This window comes from Pseudophryne corroboree, chromosome 5 (assembly GCF_028390025.1).
Source record: "Pseudophryne corroboree isolate aPseCor3 chromosome 5, aPseCor3.hap2, whole genome shotgun sequence".
NCBI lineage: Eukaryota > Metazoa > Chordata > Amphibia > Anura > Myobatrachidae > Pseudophryne > Pseudophryne corroboree.
The window spans coordinates 734805465-734829236 of record NC_086448.1 but is presented as its reverse complement, the minus strand read 5'-3'; the positions used below and the strand labels follow the sequence as shown (position 1 = coordinate 734829236).

Here is a 23772-nt window from a genome sequence, read left to right as displayed (position 1 = left end):
CTGTAGTGTAGACTGCAGGGGAGAGTCAGGGAGCTTCCTTCCAGCGGAACTGTGAGGGAATAATGGCGCCAGTGTGCTGAGGGAGATGGCTCCGCCCCTTTTTCGGCGGACTTTTCTCCCGCTTTTTTCTGTATTCTGGCAGGGGTAATTACCACATATATAGCCTCTGGGGCTATATATTGTGGTTATTTTGCCAGCCAAGGTGATATTATTGCTGCTCAGGGCGCCCCCCCCCCAGCGCCCTGCACCCTCAGTGACCGGAATGTGAAGTGTGTATGAGGAGCAATGGCGCACAGCTGCAGTGCTGTGCGCTACCTTGGTGAAGACTGAAGTCTTCTGCCGCCGATTTTCCGGACCATCTTCATGCTTCTGGCTCTGTAAGGGGGACGGCGGCGCGGCTCCGGGAACGAACACCAAGGACGCGTCCTGCGGTCGATCCCTCTGGAGCTAATGGTGTCCAGTAGCCTAAGAAGCTCAAGCTAGCTGCAAGCAGGTAGGTTCGCTTCTTCTCCCCTTAGTCCCTTGATGCAGTGAGCCTGTTGCCAGCAGGTCTCACTGTAAAATAAAAAACCTAATTTAAACTTTCTTTCTAGAAGCTCAGGAGAGCTCCTAGTGTGCAACCAGCTCGGGCCGGGCACAGAAATCTAACTGAGGTCTGGAGGAGGGGCATAGAGGGAGGAGCCAGTGCGCACCAGATAGTACCAAATCTTTCTTATAGAGTGCCCAGTCTCCTGCGGAGCCCGTCTATTCCCCATGGTCCTTACGGAGTCCCCAGCATCCACTAGGACGTCAGAGAAATGTTAGTGAACGCTGAGTGGATCCAGACGTTATTAGTGTACATAATCACCCCGTGAACCTACAGTGAACACAGACGCCCAAGTGAACACTGACGCATCAGCCACACAGCCGCCTATGCTGCGACTGGGTCCTTTTAGATACACTGTGTCTCAGACGGAAGCGGGAACTCAGTTCATGGCGGGAAACTCAGAGGAAGCTGGTCATGAACCGGGGGAAGGGCGACCAAGGGAGCATTACTTATCAACCCCAGGTATCGCGGCCTCATACTACCCCCCTGGAGCCTATGATCCCTGAGGCCTAGCGCTGGTGCACACGAGGTGGCAGCCGCGTCAGCGACTGTTTGGTAGTCTCCTCCCGAAACAGTGCGGCTGTGTCCGTGTTCCCCCTCTAAGCGGAACCGATGCTTTACCTTCTCCCCGTGCTCCAGCCATAGCCTGGTAATGTCTGCTGGACTTGCTAGTACACAGACGCCTGCCAAAACAGCACTGTACAGTACACGTGGGTAAGCGTTGACGCAACTCGGCGGGGAGTTGTTGGAGCGACTCTTTTCAAGGTACATATAAGGCGCTTTTTAGAAAGATCGCTCAAAAAACATAGTAAAGACTATAAAAAAAAAAAGCTCATGGCAGCTAAAAACCAGCAGCCCTATTGACCATGGTCCAGTTCCTCCCGCACCAAATAAAAAAACTGATTTGCCTAAGCCAGGAGGCAGGAATATAGGGATGGGCCCGTTGCATGCTGGGAGGCCGAAAGCTTTGATCGTTAGGTGCCAATCCGCTGTCGCTACCTCATATCCCAATGTTGGGGGTAATTCTGAGTTGATCGCAGCAGGAATTTTGGGGCAGATGTATTAACCTGGAGAAGGCATAAGGAAGTGATAAACCAGTGATATGTGCAAGGTGATAAAGGCACCAGCCAATCAGCTCCAATATGTAAATGAACAGTTAGGATCTGATTGGCTGCTACCTTTATCACCTTGCACATATCACTGGTTTATCACTTTCTTATGCCTTCTCCAGGTTAATACATCTGCCAGTTTGTTAGCAGTTGGGCAAAACCATGTGCACTGCAGGGGGGGCAGATATAACATGTGCAGAGAGAGTTAGATTTGGGTGTGGTGTGTTTAATCTGCAGTCTAAATTGCAGTGTAAAAATTAAGCAGCCAGTATTTACCCTGCACAGAAACAAAATAACCCACCCAAATCTAACTCTCTCTGCACATGTTATAACTGCCTCCCCTGCAGTGCACATGGTTTTGGCCAACTGCTAACAAAATTCCTGCTGCGATCAACTCAGAATTACCCCCCGTAATCCTGTGGATAACCTGTGGACCCTGCCGGAGACAGAGTTATCAACGGTAAGTCTACCATAACTATTATTTTTCATCAGGAGAAGGGAAAGAAAGAAAGAAAGAAAGAAAGAAAGAAAGAAAGAAAGAAAGAAAGAAAGAAAGAAAGAAAGAAAGAAAGAAAGAAAGAAAGAAAGAAAGAAAGAAAGAAAGAAAGAAAGAAAGAAAGAAAGAAAGAAAGAAAGAAAGAAAGAAAGAAAGAAAGAAAGAAAGAAAGAAAGAAAGAAAGAAAGGAATGGAAAGGAAAGGGAAGAGAAAGGAAGAGAAAAGAATGGAAGGAAAGACAAACGGGGGGAGAGTAGGGTAAGGAAGTTTCAGTCCATTTATCATAATTTACATAAATCTGAAACCAAATGCACAACCTAACATTACATCATCACTGAGTAAAAACTGAACTTACTGTTACGGTATAAAAGCAGAAAACTTACCGCCCCAGACACCCAGTTTGCGTAGTCACTGCAGAGATACACTGCCAGATTCGCTATTTCCCCTACTGTACCCAAACGTCCCAAAGGGATCCTCTTTACCATGTCTGCTTCAAAGGCTCCAGTGGGGTCCAGGCGACTAAAAGCACCCTGATAAATACAGTCATTAAGTAAGGGAAGGGGAAGGGGCAACCCCCCCCCCCCCACACACACACACATTATTATTTACGGTTATTCATTAAAAGTCCATGTACCTTGGTTCTTATGGGCCCAGGCTGTATAACATTGAACCGCATGCCATATCTTCCCCACTCACCTGCAAGTGATCTAAAATATAGATTATTACACATAAGCATCACAGGTATATGTCTGCAAAATGATAAATTAAAATTGCCAAAAAACAGCATAACTAGATTACGCTGATAAACTGTAACTTATTAGAGTAAAACAGACCATACATCATGCATAGCATGAATAGATGGAATAGCATGCTACCTGTTTTTTTTATAATGAAATGGAATAATTTTATATCGTATACTGGAATGAATAGGGAGTTGTTTTGATCTATACTAGTCACCCATTATTCTCAAAGTTTGCTTCATGAATTTGAGAAACCTCTGAAACATGTTACTATAACTGGTGTAACTTGCTGAAGAAAGAACATTTAGGTGAACTTTAAGAACATGTTTGTCAGAGTATATTCCACTACAAATGGATACATTTTAGATTTAAACAATTTCTTTTTCTGCCTTGAGGATACGCTACAACTGAACATGGCTCATTTACAGTAAAAGGTGAATAGGGTATCTACTAAAAGGGGGATTTCAGTCTCTACTTATAACTCAATCGCCCCAACCCCCACCCCCCTCTTCCTAAACTCAGCAGCAGCACATAAAGAAAACAAGTATAAGTGAGGGTGAGATGAAGTAGCCGGAAACATTAAACAAAGGGTAGCCAGTATATTTATTCAGCAGCAGTGTACCATGTCTGTTATTGCCCCTCAACTGAGTGTTGTACAAGATTTCCTTGACATATCATTTGTCCACATGCCTTTTTATTGTTCCTCCCATAAGACATTGCTAGCGTCTGTCCAAACTGGCCCTCCTGTGTACAGTATATGGTTCAGGTGCATACTGTACATATACACACTATTTCAATATATATATATATATATATATATATATATACACACACACACACACACGCCATGATGCGCAAGATACCTGGTGTGAATAAGCCGCACGGTCCAGTGCTACTCTGCTAAAGTCGCATGTCTACTTTTGCCACAAATGGGTCTTAGTCACAATACAATGTAACTAGGACACACGAGCAGACTGAGCTGATCAATGTGATATAGGACACGTGTATATTGTATGTGACTTATACCCCTTTTACACCGCCATCTTTTAACACGGGTTATTCCACATCAACGTGAATAACTCGTGTTGCTGCACGGTGTAAAAGTCCCTATTTGGATAATCCGAGTTAAGTGACCCGGTATTCCAACTCGGGTAGCTTGCAGGGTTGAATAAGGGTACAACTCGCCAAGCTGTGCTCTGTAAACAGGAAGCTGATGTCAATATGCTGGGTTGGATTCAGCAGTGGTAAAGAGTACTGAGGCGGGTCATGCCCAGGAAGCTCCCGTGTCAGGCTCCCAGATGTGACCTGCTAAATTAGGTATAAAAGAGGTATAAGTCTGTATATAGAGCAGAACTTGCATTGTAAAAAAGCTGCGTCTGCTACATTGTAGAACTTCGTGTACATATTCAGAGAGACTGTCGCACACAGATATATGTGTCGTATCACATTAATCATCAGTCTCCGCGTGCATCCTAGTTGCATTGCTTTGCAACCAAGAAGCATTTTCGGCAAAAAAAAGAAGCAAAATGGATGCCCAACGCTAGAAGATTCTCACACGACCTGGAGTGCCAAGAGGGGCTGTTTGGAGTGACTGCAGCAAAGATGTATGAGGACATTATCTATGTACGTATATAATACATCGAACATAAAACTTGTGATGAGCAATATCTGGCTTTATTCCTGTACTATTCCTTTACATCAGGTGCTAGTGAATTTCTAGTCTGCGTTAACTGTATATACATGATAAATAATATGCACTATAAGAGCACTCACTTGCACATTGCCTCCACGCCAGCTTTAGCAGAAGCACTAGGAACAACAAAGCCAGAGCCACTCTCTGCATAGATTGTTGTAATAGCCAGGAATGCGGCGCCTGGAAACAGAAATAGCATCATACTGTATAAGCCGGTAAGAGAACGGTGAGTCAGCCAAGTGAGATGGATGTAAAACCAGTGCATTTAGTAAGTTATGTTGGTGAGTGGGAGGCTAGAAGCTCTGTCAGGTCACAGTGGCCCAAACATATTGGAAATATGAATAATTTACATAATATCCAGTCATCCTTTTTATTATTCCTATGTAGGTGGAGGTTTTTAAGACACAAAAAAAAGTAAAATAAAATTCACATAATAAAAATGTTTGGCAAGTGGTATTTCACTATATTTAAATGAAATGAAATGTTTTGTACACTCTCAGCAGGCAATTCATCACCAACTATGGCACTTTGGGTTACAATTGGACTGCATGGCGAGCAGAGCCGGCCCTAACCAATATGATGCCCTAGGCAAGATTTTGGCTGCTGCCCCCCCAGCACTGCCGCTAGTTCTGCAGGAGATGCCTGGCATGAGTCAGCTGGCAGCTCTGCTAACGTCGGGTGCCTTTTGTTTATGAAAATGCATCATATTATTTGTATTACTATGTGGCTAGGATGCACAAGCAGCTTCTGCTGATTAAAATGATATGCGGCATGCCTATATTCTGTGTGCGACTGTGGCTGTATCTGCATACGAAATGCTACATTACAGTGATTTCCAGGAATACACTGCAACGTAGCATTTCGTATGCAGATACAGCCGCAGTCACGCACAGAATATAGGCATGCCGCATATCATTTTAATCAGCAGAAGCTGCTGGTGCCCCTAAGCATACCAAATGCCCTAGGCATTTGCCTAGTTTGCCTATGCCTAAGGCCGGCTCTGATGGCGAGGGACAGTTACAGATATCGGAGTCCTATTAAATCCAGAAACATTTTCAGACAACAAACCACATCTTCTAAGTAAAACAAGGGCAAATGTATAAAACCTTCTTAGTGGAGGTATTACAATAGCAACCAATCAAATTCTAGAGTGCACTAGAAAAATGACAGCATCTGATTGGTTACTTTGGGCCACACATAGACTTTAGAAGGTTTGACAAATCCCCCACAAAACGCTCTTAGAAGATGGAACGATTTTCCTTCACTCCCATGTGTTACTATGGGAACAATGTAGATTTTATGACCATCATGCTTTTCTAGTTGTTAAGGCACACAGAGTTTGCATGATGCCAAGTTATGGCACCCATACTGGGCAGGTGTGAGATACTCAACATTTCACGACCGGCCGTAGCAAATCTCATTGTCTCATGCTGCCATCAATGATGGTCACTCAGTACTGGCAGTTGTAAGCTTCAGCATGCATCACCTACTACTTTTAAAATAGAGTAGTGCCTAAGCACTTCCACCCTTCAGCGGTAGTTGGCATGTCACCATGATTAGGTGTAGTCTTTATCTCATAGCAGCTTACATTGCAAGTTTCCATGACCCAGATAGGTCTATATACTGTACTATTACTAGTGTGCATGGTAGAAGGATCCATCTGGTCCTTCCTTACTTTAAAAGGGCCTCCAAAGTATAAAATATCTGTGGCGTGAGACGCCTGGCCAGTGTCCCGCGCCAAACACATTATTTGCGCAAATGTGCATCGGAATTGCAATGCGATGCAAAGAAACACTTCAGGAGACTGCGCTGATTGAGTTGACACACGGCGACACTTGTACGTCTGTGTGCAACCGATTCTAAATCTGTATACAAAGCACAATGGCACTTGCACTGCTGCATTGTAGCACTTCATATACAAAGCGGTGTAAATCGTACACAGATATACAAGCATTACGTAGCAAATTAATCCGTGCATTCTTGTGAAGTGGTTTTGTCGCATCGCGATTGAGGCACAGATTAATGTGAAAGGCATCTGGCACAACAGAGATGTACATGACCTGACGTGCCAAGAAGGAAAGTTTGGCACGACTGCGGCAATTGTGTATAATGGTATATCTGTATATACCTGTTAGAGGGGGTGTATCTTTTGTACCTGATATAGACCAGAATGAATATAAAGGGGGGGCTGGATAGAAAGGGAGGGCTGGACTGCACACCCTAATTCTAAACGTAAGAGGTGCTACCATGCTGAGACTTGTAGTGCCCCTTGCCCCAAACCCATTCCTAGAGTGTGCACCTGCATTTTATCTTTTTTTGTGACACTCCAGAATGATTAAGATTTGCCATAAACCAGGCACATTGGAGCTTATTCTGTGAACACTTTCGCGTCTCTTGCTGTAGCCGTGTCGGCAGCTTTATGTTAATACTGGCTATAAGCCCCTCCCCTGGCACACAGCCGTGCATCAATGTACAAGTGTTGGGACAACCACTGTATGTGTCTTTAGATGCATCAATTCTGCTTGGTGCAGTTTTATATGTTACCATTGGTTGCACCATCGAACCTTGCACTGTCCCCATGCTAGGTGCAGACTCTCCGTCTGTCAGAGTATGGCATCCCATGTAAGTGAATAAGTGCATGACTTCGCAACCAGGACAGCGACACACCCATGCATCTGAATGGTCACCTCCCAATCTCCGCCCAATAAATTTGCAATACATTGCAGAGTCTGTTCATCTTGATCGCTACTGCGATCAGGACAACAGTGCGAAACCATCGAAAACCTAAGATGGTAACAGCTCTGCAAATGTGCTGAAATAAGCTGTGTTTGTGCAGGCCCATTGCTCCAACCTTTACCACTGCAAGCCCCCTGGATCGCTGAAGCAACATTTTGCTATAAACACACTTCTTGCATTGAATAAAAAGCATCAATGTTACCACAGTATGGCTTATGCAGAGTAAATACGATTGGTACATTATTATTCCACAACCAACTTGTAGTTAAATTATTAATAGTTTAATAATGAAGTAAAAAGTTATCAAAACAATTTTAATTAAACTATTCCTGCCTAAAGGATAGCTATACAATATTTAATACCACTGTGGAAACATGAAACCTGACTCAGCTAATCAAAATGTATAGCGGGGAATGATGCTTCAATCTGAGCACAATAAATTGAGCCATGAACCATATGAACATTTACAAGACGTGCCCGGGGATATCTTACAATGACTAAAATGAGTTGGAGCTTGTATATGCTTTCGTATTTCACACGGCGGACCAGAGCTGATAAATCACAGAGTGGCCATAAACATAGAACGGTGTATAATAAATACACACTAGCTGCCAATATCTGCTAACAATTTATATTTCTTATTACCAGTTATTTATATAGCGCACAAATATTTCATAGCGCTTTACAGAGAATATTTGAACATTCACATCTGCCCTACCCCAGTGGAGCTTACAATCTATATTCCCTACACACACACACACACACACACACACACACACACACACACACACACACACGTTATTTTTTGTTGGGAGCAAATTAACCTACCAGAATATTTTTGGATTGTGGGGGGAAACCGGAGTATCCCAGAGGAAACCCATGCAAGCACAGGGAGGACATACAAACTCCACAGTTAAGGTCATGGGACGGGATGTACTAAAGGAAAAATGCGGTAAACCCCCCGAAAACGGGGGTTTTACCGCATTTTCAAATGTACTAAGACCATACCGCCGTTTTTTCGCCGTCCAGGGTATCGCCAATTCTGGATGGCGATACTCTATAGAAGCCTATGGGTTTCTTATCGCCGACCGCCGCAACCGCCGTAGACGCCGACCTCCCTTCCCCCCCGGCATACCTTCCTCCAGGCAGCCCTGGTACCGGAAGGTAATCTCCTCCTCCCCCTAGGAATGCAGCCGGAGGTCCTTCCGGCTGCAGGGGAGGGGGAGGAGGAGGCGGCGCCGGGGGCAGCCTGCTGCTGCTTCCAGGCATCTAGGCAGTGTGAAGATCCCGGGGAGGTGACGGAGACCCCCCGCAGACCACCTCACAGGTATCACGGGGGGCCTCCGTCATATGTTAGTACATATGCTAGTACATATGCGATCAACATCACTGCGATAAGCGGCGAGGGGTGGCGCTTATCGCAGCCCGTGGTGGGAAATTGAACTCATAACCTCAGTGCTGTGAGGCAGTAATACTAACCATTACAGCACCCGTGCTGCCCCAACTTTCACTGACAGGAAAGACGTTGGTGCACTACAATTCCCACTATGACATCTTCATTGATCATTATAAATAGTTTTTATATACAGACTTTTCAAAAAAAGGGGATAGGGAAGAACTATAATAAAAAAAAAAGGGGAAAGTGGAAATGAGGGAAAAGATGGGCCACCGGTCAGAAGGACGCACGTTATTGTATTGCTGCAGTGCTCGCTAAGGAGCTCATATAGTACATTTTCTTGTGAAAGATTATCTTGTACATTACTATGGGGTCAATCCAATTAGGTGTGATGATCTTGTGGTGCGAGCCATCACGGCAGCTGACGCACTTTTAGGCTGCATGGACTCGCACAAAAGTGCTCGCTGCTCCATAGGGCTGCAAGCAATTGTGTGAATTTGGGCTGATTTCACACGAAAGGTGCAAAAATCAGGTGCCACCGCTGGTGCTGAAACACCGTGGCAATAGCACATTGCATCCTTCGCAAGCAACTGGATTGAGCACTATGTCTATGCATACATCTGTACACTGAGTACATTAAGTGGGTGTTCTCATAATTGTGACAGTTAGACGTGGATGCATTGGAAGATACAGATGTGTCATCAGACTCCTAGCCTCAAATATGCCGTGTGGTGCGAGAGTGAGCAGCGCCAAGCAGTGCCTTTTTCTTTTAATGTGTGACTTATGCCGCTTTCAGATCGCAAATGCCGGATCCCACCCGGTAAGAGAAACGTAACCTTACCGGGTGGGATCCGGCATTTGTTCTGCTTTGGTGGCTTTCCGACCCGGCAATATACCGGGTCGGTTGCCATAGCAGCGGAGGGGGGCGCAGCAGCAGCAGGGGCGGGGGTGGAGGCGGTGCTGGAAGATAAGCTAATCTCCTGCGCCGCCTCGCCCTATGCTGTGAATGGGAGCCGTGTCGCATCGAAACGGCTCCCATTCACACTGCGCCTGACCCAGTATTCAACCCGGTAATAACCCTTCTTTTTTACCAGGTTGAATTACCGGGTCAAGCGACCCGCTAATTCGGCCAAAGAGCTTTCACATCGCACACTGACCCGTTTCGACACGGCAATATGCAGTGTCGATAACGGGTTATTTGAGCGATGTGAAAGGGGTATTATTAACACAACAGACACAGTAAAACATAACTCAATCTACACCAGAGACGCTGGGCTGTTTTAACCACACAGGAATTCGTTTTAAATAGAGTACAGTATGTACAAAGTGCCTAATTCAGACCTGATCACAAAAGCAATATCTCTCTCTGATGAGTAAAACCATGTGCACTGCAGGGGAGGCAGATATAACATGTGCAGAGAGAGTTAGATTTGGGTGGAGGGGGTGTTCAAACTGAAATCTAAATTGCAGGGTAAGACTAAAGCAGTCAGTATTTACCCTGCACAGAAACAAAATAATCCACCCAACTCTAACTCACTCTGTACATGTTACATCTGCCCCACCTGCAGTGAACATGGTTTTGCCCATTAGAGAAAGATTTCGCTTTTGCAATCAACCCTGAATTAGGCCCAAAGTCACAGAGAACAAAGAAAAAAAAAACTGCACCTGGGCAAAACCACGGCGGGGCAGATTTAAAACCTGCCAAGGGATTAAGATGCGAGAGGGGTGTGTCTAAAGTTAAGTCTGATTTGCAGCATAAAAATAAAGCTGCCCAACATTTGTGGGGTACATGCAAAAGCAGCAACTAATAAACACATTTGTATCCCTAGCAGTGCAACATGGTTTGTCCAGGTGCAAAGTTACTTGCTAATTTTTTTCCAGAATTAACCACGTTTACGGGCATATTTATCAAAATTACTTTTAATAAAATAACGTGAAAAAGGTATTTTCACTGCCTTTTCACATTATTTTACTATCACCTGAATGTACTAATGGGCTATTGGAGGAGAATTCACAAAATTGTCCTTAAAATTAAATGAAAAAAATTAAATTGCCCTTAAATTCACATTTACTGAGTGAACAGAACGCATTTTCCATACTTAGAATGGGAAATGCAATCTGTCCAAATTTGTGATAGCATTATCCAGGCTTCTCATGGTTCCCCTACTTCTACACAGCCTTTCCCATCTGCTAACAGTGAAGGCTGAGTTCTGATCCGGTCTCTGTGATAACCCATGGGCATCTTACACACACACACAGGCTGATCACGGAGGGACAAAAAAAAAAAAAGAAAGAAAAAAAATGTAAAAAATCAAAACAAAAACACAACAAAAAAAACAACTTACCTGCACCCAGGGATCAGTGATTCGGTGAGGGTAGTCGGTCACCTGATCGCTGTATTCCTGCTGCGCCTCCTGGTGCAGTGAAGGGATGCTGTGAAGCCGGCATCTCACTTTACAGCACCGGAGGGGTCACAGTGGAGCACAGGATCCGATGGCAGGATGCCCTATCAGATCACTCATCTCGGTAAGCAGAGGTCGCGGGGGGAGTGGTGGTGGTGGTGGTGGTGGGGGGGTGATAGCCAGCGGCGATGTTGGCACATGCGTGGTCACAAACTCAGTTTAATTTTCATGAAAAATACCCTGAGAATTGCGGTAACAGGATTCGCAGGGACAGAGATTTCTCGTAAGCTCTGTCCCTGCATGTGATAATGGATACATCCCTGCAATGCATTCAATTATCACAATGGGAATGTGGGCGAATTTATAACAACCCAAACGCATCCGAAATGTAGATTATGATAAATAAGCCCATAGTGAGTTTTTTTCAATGAACTATAATCTATATATCTATCTATCTATCTATTTTATATACAGGGTGATTCAAAAGTCGCAGAAAACCCCTTTGTTTCTAAAACTGTGCAGGAATTGGCAAAACTAAATACTCCAGTAAGGTATGGGTGGGGTGGGCTATATTTTAGGGTATGTACCGAACTTGAGTGATATCTTGAAATTGGCCATCTTGAATCTAAATCAGATTTCCCATTTCCTGCAGTTTTTGAAACAAAAAAGTGTACTGCTACTTTCACAAGGGTGTAATGCGACTTTTGAATCACCGTGTATACTTTATATATACACACACACGGGAAGCTCAAGGCAGGGCCTAGAGGGTGCAGCCCTGCGCCCCGAGCTCTTTGGTAAACCTCTGGCCGGACTCTGGGTCACTTGAGCAGTTTTTCGCTAGATGCTTACTGCTCCAGCTTCGTGTCTGAACTGCTGCAGTAATCAGCAGACGCAAGCATGAAGTTCAATAGCGTTATTTGCGTTTTTTCAGTGCAGCTCACGCAACGTCATGATGTCCGCATACTGCAACTGAAGATTAGAGGAGTAGCCACCACCGGGGTGATGAGGAGCTCGGCAGAGCAAGCAACAGCAGATCCAAGGACCAAGGCAGGTGAATTATGTCTCGCTGGTAGGAACTGAGGCCATAAAGAAAAACAGAGGAGGTGGGGAGAGCTAAGGGAGGCCCTGGAGAGAAATAGGGTGAGTCAGATACGGGGGTGGAGAGCGCTAGCGGACATGTGCGACAGAGGCAGGCGGGTGCCTGAAAGCAGTCATATGACTTGGGGCCATTGGAGCCAGTTATGGAGTGACACTGCACTGGCGCTTCATGGGGGCAGCATGCGTGTGCGAGACTATGAAGGCATCTATACACATACACACACAGTACTATGTTATATTACAGTATATACAAATGTGGAGCTGCGACTTTAGCATTTACTGTCAACGCAAAACACCCTTATTCAATTTTGCTAGAAAATTTGCAGATCTTAAAAAATAATCTATGCAGCGCTTATCCCAGACACATTTGCAGCATTTCTGACAGCGGGATTGCAGTGGCTGTGCAGTGAGATCGGGGTTTAGACCAGCATCAACATAAAAACCAACATAAAGTCCGATGCTTAGTAAACTCTGTTTAAAACCCCAAACCGCTGCCGATGCTCATCTGTTTCTAAACTACGTAAGTTTCAAACATGCAAAAGGTTTCCTTCAATACATAGAAAACACGGCAGAGATCCTTATCTGAGGACAATGGTGTCAAGAGTGCCCAATGGCTAGAATGGTGCTGAGCTAGCACCTTTTCCAAGGCTGCTCTTGGAATTATGGAGTGTTGGTCACCCGATATTATTACTAACAGCAGGGTAGACTATTTTTATGCAATATTGTCCGGGCACCCTCAACATTTCTGTTGCAGAGAGCCGTTGTTGCTTTTATTATACATACAGTATAACCACAGGGACTTTTGAATTTTGTGCAAAAGCAAAAGTAAAAAAGAAGTAACTTTGTGCCTGGACAAGCCATGTTGCATGCATGGGGTGTAAATACGGGCTGCTTTTGCATGTAGCCCACAAATGCTGGACAGCTTTATTTTTACACTGCAATTTAGATCTGAGGTAGGGCATTCCCCTCCCAGCTCTAAGGGGAATATTTACTAAAGTACGGATTTTTAGAAGTAGCGATGTTGCCCGAGCAACCAATCAGATTCTACTTACCATTTATCTAGCACCTTCTTGAAGATAATAGACAAAATCTGATTGGTTGCTATGATCAAGCCTAGCTGGGGTATTCAAGGGTCATACATATTCCTGTACAGTATATGCAAGTGGTCAACACTGAAAAGAGGAGACACCAAACTGGTACGTGCTCATAAGGAAAGGTGCTCTGCAATAAAATAACAAAAAAACAAAACTTTTCGCTGGATTTCTGGGACTTTAAGGTCTATAATAATAATAATAAATAAATAAAAATACACAATTTCTTGTATCACTGGTCAATGTAACCATGTTTAAACTTGTAAAGATAAAGCACAGCACAGTCTGCCATGATGGATTATAGCTGTTACATACAGAAGACGGTTCCTTGCCTCTCAATTTATGATAAGAGACGTCCTCAGCAGATTAAAGGAAGATCATCACGCCCTAATCCGATTGCCCTTTTACAGGATTTGTTGAATTCTGTGCAGTTCCTGAATGTTGCATCTGTCAACAAGACTTTAATCTCTGAATTGCCCTTGTCTGCCTCCCATTTTCCCAATATATTGTCTGTTTAACCACATTTGATTTGCTCAATTTCTCTAACACCTGTTCTTGAATACCTATATGGATAAAAGGACGGTTACTCGATACAATTGTAGGGGCAATTCATACATCTTATGTGTTTATTTTCTTTACAGTGACTATTTTATTACAGTCTATGTGCCGCAAACCAACCCTGATCAGATCAAATCATTTCCTGGTGGAAAAGTTATGACTCTCGCCTTGGCTATTCAATAGACATCTAAAACAAGGGATAGATTCAAAAGGGGGAGATTCAAATGTTTGAAAAGTAAGTTGGAAGTCTGTTTTTTCCTATCTAATAAACAGGAAAAAACAGACACCCAACCGACTTTTCAAACATTTGAATCTCCCCCAAAGAGTCTAGGAACTCCTCTGCTAGAGGTTTTCTCGTTTGAAATGAAAAATGTTTATATGTTAGCAACTGTCAAACAACTTTATAGTGTATAATAGTTATACGACTGCAATAATGACATTTATATAATAAGTAATTTTTAAAACCTAACCGCTACATGTTATTAATATTATTATTATACCCTATAAATCACCAACACATTGGAAAACGCTGCACAACCAGAGCATGAATTATACTTCGGTGAAACAGACGCTAAGCAAATCGTGCTAGCAAGAACCCCCTCTCCAATGGAAGAGACACAAGAAGCACAAGATCTTGTCTGTGCAATAGACAAGCTGTAAGTATACTCTGACAAGCTCAGGAAAGGGAACACCCACATCCGACGACAGACCGCGCACAACTATAGCTTTGCAGGTTGTACTGAACAAGAAAATAAAGCTACAATGAAATGAAAGCTGATGCCTGTATAGCTCTAACCCAGTGGTTCCCAAACTTAGTCCTCAAGGACCCCCAACAGCACAAGTTTTCCAGGTCACCTACCAGGTGCACAGGTGTATTCATTACTCACCGACACATTTTAAAAGATCCACAGGTGGAGCTATATATTCACTTTTGATTCTGTGAGAAGACCTGGAAAATGTGAAGTGTTTGGGGTCCTTGAGGACAGAGAGGGCTATTCAGCAAGGATTGCAGATTCTGCTAAAATGCACAATCAGCAATCTCTTCTGTAGTGCGCTGGGGGGCCTCCCAGTGCAGGGCAAGTCCACCCAGCATGCTAACTCCCGCCCCGCAGCTGCGACCGCATTGCGATCGCAATCGGATTGCGGTTGCAGCAATTGTGGATGACACCCCGCAGCCGCAGCTAGATCAATTGCAATTTTTCAGTACACTGAGTACCATGTTGAATAACCTCCAGAGTTTGGGAGCCACTGCTTTACCAAAACATTGCAGCTACCCTCATTACTATATAGCAGTGGCTCTCAACTGCAGTCCTCAAGAACTGCCAACAGGTCAAGTTTTCTGTATTTCTTTAATTATGCACAGCTGAGTTGATCTATGTTGATTGGCCAATAATTATACCACCTGTTTCCACTCCTGCACAACACACCAATCAGGAGCAGTAAAACTGCACCCACAAAATTTGATGGGGCAGAGAAAAAAAATAATAAGATTTTACTTACCGGTAAATCTATTTCTCGTAGTCCGTAGTGGATGCTGGGGACTCCGTAAGGACCATGGGGAATAGACAGGCTCCGTAGGAGACAGGGCACTTTAAGAAAGAATTTGGATACTGGTGTGCTCTGGCTCCTTCCTCTATGTCCCTCTTCCAGACCTCAGTTAGAGAAACTGTGCCCGGAAGAGCCGACAGTACAAGGAAAGGATTTTGGAATCCAGGGCAAGACTCATACCAGCCACACCGTATAACTTGTGATAAACTTACCCAGTTAACAGTATGAACAACAACAGAGCATCAGATCAACCCTGATGCCCTATAACATAACCCTTATGCAAGCAATAACTATATACAAGTATTGCAGAAGAAGTCCGCATCCACTACGGACTACGATTAATAGATTTACCGGTAAGTAAAATCTTATTTTCTCTAACGTCCTAGTGGATGCTGGGGATTCCATAAGGACCATGGGGATTATACCAAAGCTCCCAAACGGGCGGGAGAGTGCGGATGACTCTGCAGCACCGAATGAGCAAACACAAGGTCCTCCTCAGCCAGGGTATCAAACTTGTAGAACTTTGCAAAAGTGTTTGAACCTGACCAAGTAGCTGCTCGGCAAAGCTGTAATGCCGAGACCCCTCGGGCAGCCGCCCAAGAAGAGCCCACCTTCCTTGTGGAGTGGGCTTTAACTGATTTTGGCAGCGGCAATCCAGTCGCAGAATGAGCCTGCTGAATCGTGTTACAGATCCAGCGAGCAATAGTCTGCTTTGAAGCAGGAGCACCCAGCTTGTTGGATGCATACAGGATAAACAGCGACTCAGTTTTCCTGACTCTAGCCGTTCTGGCTACATAAACCTTCAAAGCCCTGACCACATCTAGTAATTCTGAATCCTCCAAGTCACGAGTAGCCACAGGCACCACAATAGGTTGGTTCATATGAAAAGATGACACCACCTTAGGCAGAAATTGTGGACGGGTCCTCAATTCTGCTCTGTCCATATGGAAAACCAGATAGGGGCTTTTATGTGATAAAGCCGCTAATTCTGACACACGCCTAGCCGAAGCCAAGACTAATAGCATGACCACCTTCCACGTGAGATATTTTAACTCCATGGTTTTAAGTGGTTCAAACCAGTGTGACTTCAGGAAACTCAACACCACGTTCAGATCCCAAGGTGCCACTGGAGGCACAAAAGGGGGCTGAATATGCAGCACTCCATTTATAAACGTCTGCACTTCAGGCAGAGAAGCCAATTCTTTTTGAAAGAAAATAGACAGGGCCGAAATCTGGACCTTAATGGAACCCAATTTTAGGCCCAAAGTCACTCCCGCCTGTAGGAAGTGAAGGAAACGGCCCAGCTGGAATTCCTCCGTGGGGGCATTCCTGGCCTCACACCAAGCAACATATTTTCGCCATATACGGTGATAATGTTTAGCCGTCACGTCCTTCCTAGCCTTTATTGGCGTAGGAATAACTTCATCCGGAATGCCTTTTTCTGCTAGGATCCGGCGTTCGACCGCCATGCCGTCAAACGCAGCCGCAGTAAGTCTTGGAACAGACAGGGCCCCTGTTGCAACAAGTCCTGTCTTAGAGGCAGAGGCCATGGGTCCTCTGTGAGCATTTCTTGCAGATCTGGATACCAAGTCCTTCTTGGCCAATCCGGAACAATGAGTATTGTTTCTCACTCCTCTTTTTCTTATGATTCTCAGCACCTTGGGTATGAGAGGAAGAGGAGGAAATACATAAACCGACTGGAACACCCACGGTGTCACTAGTGCGTCTACAGTTATCGCCTGAGGGTCTCTTGACCTGGCGCAATACCTCTGTAGCTTTTTGTTGAGGCGGGATGCCATCATGTCCACCTGTGGCAGTTCCCACCGACTTGCAATCTGCGTGAAAACTTCTTGATGAAGTCCCCACTCTCCCGGGTGGAGGTCGTGCCTGCTGAGGAAGTCTGCTTCCCAGTTGTCCACTCCCGGAATGAACACTGCTGACAGTGCGCTTACGTGATTCGCCGCCCAGCGAAGAATTCTGGTGGCTTCCGCCATCGCCACCCTGCTCCTTGTGCCGCCTTGGCGGTTTACATGAGCCACTGCGGTGATGTTGTCTGACTGAATCAGAACTGATTGGTCGCGAAGCAGGGTCTCCGCTTGACGTAGGGCGTTGTATATGGCCCTTAGTTCCAGGATATTGATGTGAAGGCAAGTGTCCTGACTTGACCACAGACCTTGGAAATTTCTTCCCTGTGTGACTGCCCCCCACCCTCGGAGGCTTGCATCCGTGGTCACCAGGACCCAGCCCTGAATGCCAAATCTGCGGCCCTCGAGAATGTGAGCACTCTACAGCCACCACAGGAGAGACACCCTGGCCCTGGGGGATAGGGCGATCAGCCGGTGCATCTGAAGATGTGATCCGGACCACTTGTCCAACAGATCCCATTGAAAGGTCCTCACATGGAACCTGCCGAAGGGAATGGCCTCGTATGATGCCACCATCTTTCCCAGGACTCGCGTGCAGTGATGCACCGACACCTGTTTTGGTTTTAATAGGTCTCTGACCAGTGTCATGAGCTCCTGAGCCTTCTCCATCGGGAGATAAACCCTCTTCTGGTCTGTGTCCAGAATCATGCCCAGGAAGGGCAGACGAATCGTAGGAATCAACTGCGACTTCGGAATATTTAGAATCCAGGCGTGCTGTTGTAACACTTCCCGAGAGCGTGCTACGCTGATCAGCAACTGCTCTCTGGACCTCGCCTTTATGAGGAGATCGTCCAAGTACGGGATAATTGTGACCCCCTGCTTTCGCAGGAGCACCATCATTTCCGCCATTACCTTGGTAAATATTCTCGGTGCCGTGGAGAGACCAAACGGCAACGTCTGGAATTGGTAATGACAATCCTGTACCAAAAATCTGAGGTACGCCTGATGAGGTGGATAAATGGGGACATGAAGGTATGCATCCTTTATGTCCAGAGACACCATAAAATCCCCCCTTTCCAGGCTTGCGATGACCGCTCTGAGCGATTCCATCTTGAACTTGAACCTTTTCAGGCATATGTTCAGGGATTTTAAATTCAATATAGGTCTGACCGAACCGTCCGGTTTCGGTACCACAAACATGGTCGAATAATAACCCTTTCCTTGTTGAAGGAGGGGAACCTTGACCACCACCTGCTGAAGATACAATTTGTGAATTGCAGCTAATACTATTTCCCTCTCTATGGGGGAAGCTGGCAGGGCCGATTTGAGGTATCGGTGAGGGGGCGCATCTCCTCGAATTCCAGCTTGTATCCCTGAGACACAATCTCTATTGCCCAGGGATCCACCTGGGAGTGAACCCACTTGTGGCTGAAATTTCGGAGACGCGCCCCCACCGGGCCTAGCTCCGCCTGTGGAGCCCCAGCGTCATGCGGTGGATTTAGTGGAAGCCGGGGAGGACTTCTGTTCCTGGGAACTAGCTGTGTTGTGCAGCTTCTTTCCTCTGCCCCTGCCTCTGGCAAGAAAGGACGCACCTCGGACTTTCTTGCCTTTTTATGAACGAAAGCACTGCATTTGGTAATACGGTGCTTTCTTAGGTTGTGAGGGAACATATGGCAAAAATTTGACTTTCCAGCAGTAGCTGTGGAGACCAGGTCCGAGAGACCCTCCCCAAACAATTCCTCATCCTTGTAAGGTAAAACCTCCATGTGCCTTTTTGAGTCAGCATCGCCTGTCCATTGCCGAGTCCACAGGACCCTTCTGGCAGAAATCGACATTGCAGTTATTCTAGAGCCCAGTAGGCTAATGTCTCTTTGAGCATCTCTCATATACAGGACAGCGTCTTTTATATGCCCCAGGGTCATTAATATAGTATCCTTGTCCAAGGTATCCAGATCCTCAGATAAGGTATCCGTCCATGCTGCTACAGCACTACACACCCAGGCCAACGCAATTGCCGGCCTTAGTTAGGTACCTGAATGTGTATAAATGGACTTCAGGGTACCCTCTTGCTTTCTATCCGCAGCATCTTTTAGGGTGGCCGTATCCTGTGACGGTAGGGCCACCTTCTTGGATAAGCGTGTTAGAGCTTTGTCCACCCTAGGGGAGGATTCCCAGCGTAGCCTGTCCGTTGGCGGGAAAGGATACGCCATAAGCATCCGTTTGGAAATCTGCAGTTTTTTATCTGGAGATTCCCAAGCTTTTTCACATAACTCATTTAGCTCATGTGAAGGGGGAAAGGTCACCTCCTGCCTTTTTTCCCCATACATATGAACCCTCTTGTCAGGGACTGGGGTTTCCTCTGTGATGTGCAACACCTCCTTCATTGCTATTATCATATAACGTATAGCTTTAGCCAATTTAGGCTGTAACTTTGCATCATCATAGTCGACACTGGAGTCAGAATATGTGTCGGTATCTGTGTCAACAATTTGGGATAGTGGGCGCTTCTGAGACCCTGACGGCCTCTGCGACATAGGGTCAGGCATGGGCCGAGACCCCGACTGTCCTAAGGTTTCAGCTTTATCCAACCTTTTATGCAAGGAATTAACATTATCATTTAAAACCTTCCACATATCCATCCAATCAGGTGTCGGCGCCGTCGGCGGAGACACCTCATTCATTTGCTCCCGCTCTGCTTCCACATAGCCTTCCTCGTCAAACATGTCGACACAAGCGTACCGACACACCACACACACAGGGGATGCTCTTTTTGAAGACAGTTCCCCCACAAGGCCCTTTGGAGAGACAGAGAGAGAGTATGCCAGCACACACCCCAGCGCTATATGTCCCAGGAATCACACAGTAACTTAGTGTTAACCCAGTAGCTGCTGTATATAATGTTTTTGCGCCTAATTTATGTGCCCCCCCCTCTCTTTTTACCCTCTTCTACCGTGAATCTGCAGGGGAGAGCCTGGGGAGCTTCCTCTCAGCGGAGCTGTGGAGAGAAAACGGCGCTGGTGAGTGCTGAGGAAGAAGCCCCGCCCCCTCAGCGGCGGGCTTCTGTCCCGCGTTTCTGCGTAAAATTATGGCGGGGGCTCATGCATATATACAGTGCCCAACTGTATATATGCCCAACTTTTGCCAAGAGGCCCCAATTGCTGCCCAGAGCGCCCCACCCTGCGCCCTGCACCCTACAGTGACCGGAGTATGTGGGTTTAGTGTGGGAGCAATGGCGCACAGCTGCAGTGCTGTGCGCTACCTCATATGAAGACTGGAGTCTTCTGTCGCCGATTTTGAAGTCTTCTTGCTTCTTTCACCCGGCTTCTGTCTTCCGGCTCTGCGAGGGGGACGGCGGCGCGGCTCCGGGATCGGAGGACAAAGGGTGAGATCCTGTGTACGATCCCTCTGGAGCTAATGGTGTCCAGTAGCCTAAGAAGCAGGACCTATCTTCAGAGAGTAGGGCTGCTTCTCTCCCCTCAGTCCCACGCTGCAGGGAGTCTGTTGCCAGCAGATCTCCCTGAAAATAAAAAAAACCTAACAAAATACTTTCTTATAGCAAGCTCAGGAGAGCTCACTAAACAGCACCCAGCTCGTCCGGGCACAGATTCAAACTGAGGTCTGGAGGAGGGACATAGAGGGAGGAGCCAGAGCACACCAGTATCCAAATTCTTTCTTAAAGTGCCCTGTCTCCTACGGAGCCCGTCTATTCCCCATGGTCCTTACGGAGTCCCCAGCATCCACTAGGACGTTAGAGAGAAAAAAAAAAGGAAAAGCGATCCTTGTTTTCAGCTCTGTCCGAGTTCAACCAGGATACGGATTTCATTTGCTCACCACTGTTCTATAGCTTGCAAACAAAATTTTAGCCAGACTCTGGGATTTCAGAGCTTACTCCATGCAAGTTGCATATTGGAGATGCCTGATTAAACTTTGATTTTGAAAAGAATCTGTAAAGTAAATAAATATTTTATATATATATATATATATATATATATATATATATATATATATATATATATATACATACACACACACACACACAAACTTAGGAACATTTATGGTGCATGTTCTTTTTAAAAGGTATACACATTCACAAACAACTCAAAAGAGCAAAGAATTCCTTGTTTATGGCACTCACAAACTAATATATATTCTCTCAAAGTCACACGCCATTTGGTGGATGATCACTGATTTTTTTAGAAAATTTTACTTTTATTTCTCTATTAGAACAACAAATGAAATATAGTGCATGTGAAAAGTGACATTTGTGATTACTGTGAAACAATAAAATACTAAACCACTCTCTTTGATATTATTCCTATAGTGTGTCCAAATGTTGTAACTATTGTTGCTACAATAGCTACTTTTAGTTAGAATTGTAGCCACTGAATTATATCCATCAGTTTTCTGTGGCCATAGGGAATTATATCACTTCAATATAGACGTTTTAAGGTCTCAGTAGTGTGCGCATCAGTACCCCCTAAACACCAATACTCATGTGTTTTGCAGGGATCCTAAGGACTAAAGTGTTCTCTATCTCTTCCCATGCGGTTTTATCAATATGAAGTGTTGGAGCAAAATGAGTTTACTGCATATATATGAGAGTTCTGCATGAAGTGATAGCTGTATATTAATCCCTAACGGGTGCTGGTACTAATCCACTGTGTGGTTCCCAGTAATCCCACAGGTAGCCACCTCACGTGTATCTAGCTCTCTAAATAAATGTATCACTTCCCTGCACTCATCAAGGCACCATGAAATATTGATATTGCCACTCTGATATTCGTACTAACTTCTATCAGATTATGGGGTATATGCAATTCCGGGCGAATTGCGGCAATTCTTCGCCCGTTTTTTAATTCGACACAATTCGACCGTCGAATTCCAGCCGGCGGGTGCCGGAATTCGACATATTCAATAAAAAACGGATTCGACAGTCCCGCTGTCGGAAAACGGGCCAATTGACGGATTTTGATTTGATTTTTTAAAATTTAAAAAAAAAACGGTAAACCCCCCCCCAAAAAAAATTGCGTGGGGTCCCCCCCTCCTAAGCATAACCAGCCTCGGGCTCTTTGAGCCGGTCCTGGTTGCCAAAATACGGGGGGGGGAAATGACAGGGGATCCCCCGTATTTTAACAACCAGCATCGGGCTCTGCGCCTGGTCCAAAAAATACGGGGGACAAAGAGTAGGGGTCCCCCGTATTTTTTGTACCAGCACCGGGCTCCACTAGCTGGACAGATAATGCCACAGCCGGGGGACACTTTTATACCGCTCCCTGCGGCCGTGGCATTAAATACCCAACTAGTCACCCCTGGTCGGGGTACCCTGGAGGAGGACCCCTTCAATCAAGGGGGTGTCCCCCCCCAGCCACCCAAGGGTGAAGCCCGAGGCTGTCCCCCCCATCCAAGGGCTGCAGATGGGGGGCTGATAGCCATGTGTAAAAATGAAAGAATATTGTTTTTTTTTGCAGAGGAACTACAAGTCCCAGCAAGCCTCCCCCGCAAGCTGGTACTTGGAGAACCACAAGTACCAGCATGCGCGGGGGGGGGGGGCGCTGGTACCTGTAGTACTACTGCAAAAAAAAAAAAAAAAAAAACAAATACAAACAGGACACGCACACCGTGAAAATACAATTTCACACATGCCGACACATACATACTTAGCTATGTTGACATGCCGACTGCCACGTCTCCAATGTCGACGAATCCGGGGTACCTGAAAATAAACTTAATACTCACCTAAATCCGGTGTCCAGTGATATTTGTAATCCACGTACTTGGCAAAACAAAAAAACGCATTTACCCGATCCACACGGACTGAAAGGGGTCCCATGTTTACACATGGGACCCCATTCCCTGAATGCAGAGACCCCCCGTGACTGCTGTCACAGAAGGTCCCTTCAGCCAATCAGGGAGCGCCACGTCGTGGCACTCTCCTGATTGGCTGTATGCGCGTCAGAGCTGTCAGACGCGCATCGCACAGCCCCCTCCATTATCTTCAATGGTGGGAACTTTGCGGTCAGCGGTGAGGTCAGATGGGGTGACCGCAGATAACCCCACCGCGGGTAACCCCACCGCTGACCGCAAAGTTCCCACCATTGAAACTAATGGAGGTGCTGTGCGATGCGCTGTCTGCCAGCTCAGACGCGCATAGGGAATCAGGAGAGTGCCAGGACGTGGCGCTACCTGATTGCCTGAAGGGACCTTCTGTGACATGAGTCACAGGGGGTCTCAGCATTCGGGGAAAGGGGTCCCATGTGTAAACATGGGACCCCTTTCAGTCCGTGTGGATCGGGTAAATGCGTTTTTTTATTTTGCCAAGTACATGGATTACAAATATCACTGGACACTGGATTTAGGTGAGTATAATTTTATTTTCAGGTACACCCCGTGGATTCTACTTGGACAAGTGGACCGAACGTCGTGTCAACATAGGTAAGTATGTGTGTGTCGACAT

The 23772-nt window shown here is 45.7% G+C and overlaps 1 protein-coding gene across 1 annotated transcript in view; it reads right to left on the bottom strand.

Moving 5' to 3' along the window:
• DECR1 (2,4-dienoyl-CoA reductase 1) overlaps positions 1-23772 on the bottom strand; it is a 226635-nt gene that overhangs the window by 16156 nt on the left and 186707 nt on the right. The window contains exons 6-8 of the mRNA XM_063924076.1: positions 4705-4804; positions 2826-2898; positions 2575-2721 (exon numbers count right to left, since the gene is read on the bottom strand). Of these exons, the coding sequence (XP_063780146.1) occupies positions 2575-2721; positions 2826-2898; positions 4705-4804 (320 nt within the window). The remainder of the gene's footprint in view (positions 1-2574; positions 2722-2825; positions 2899-4704; positions 4805-23772) is intronic.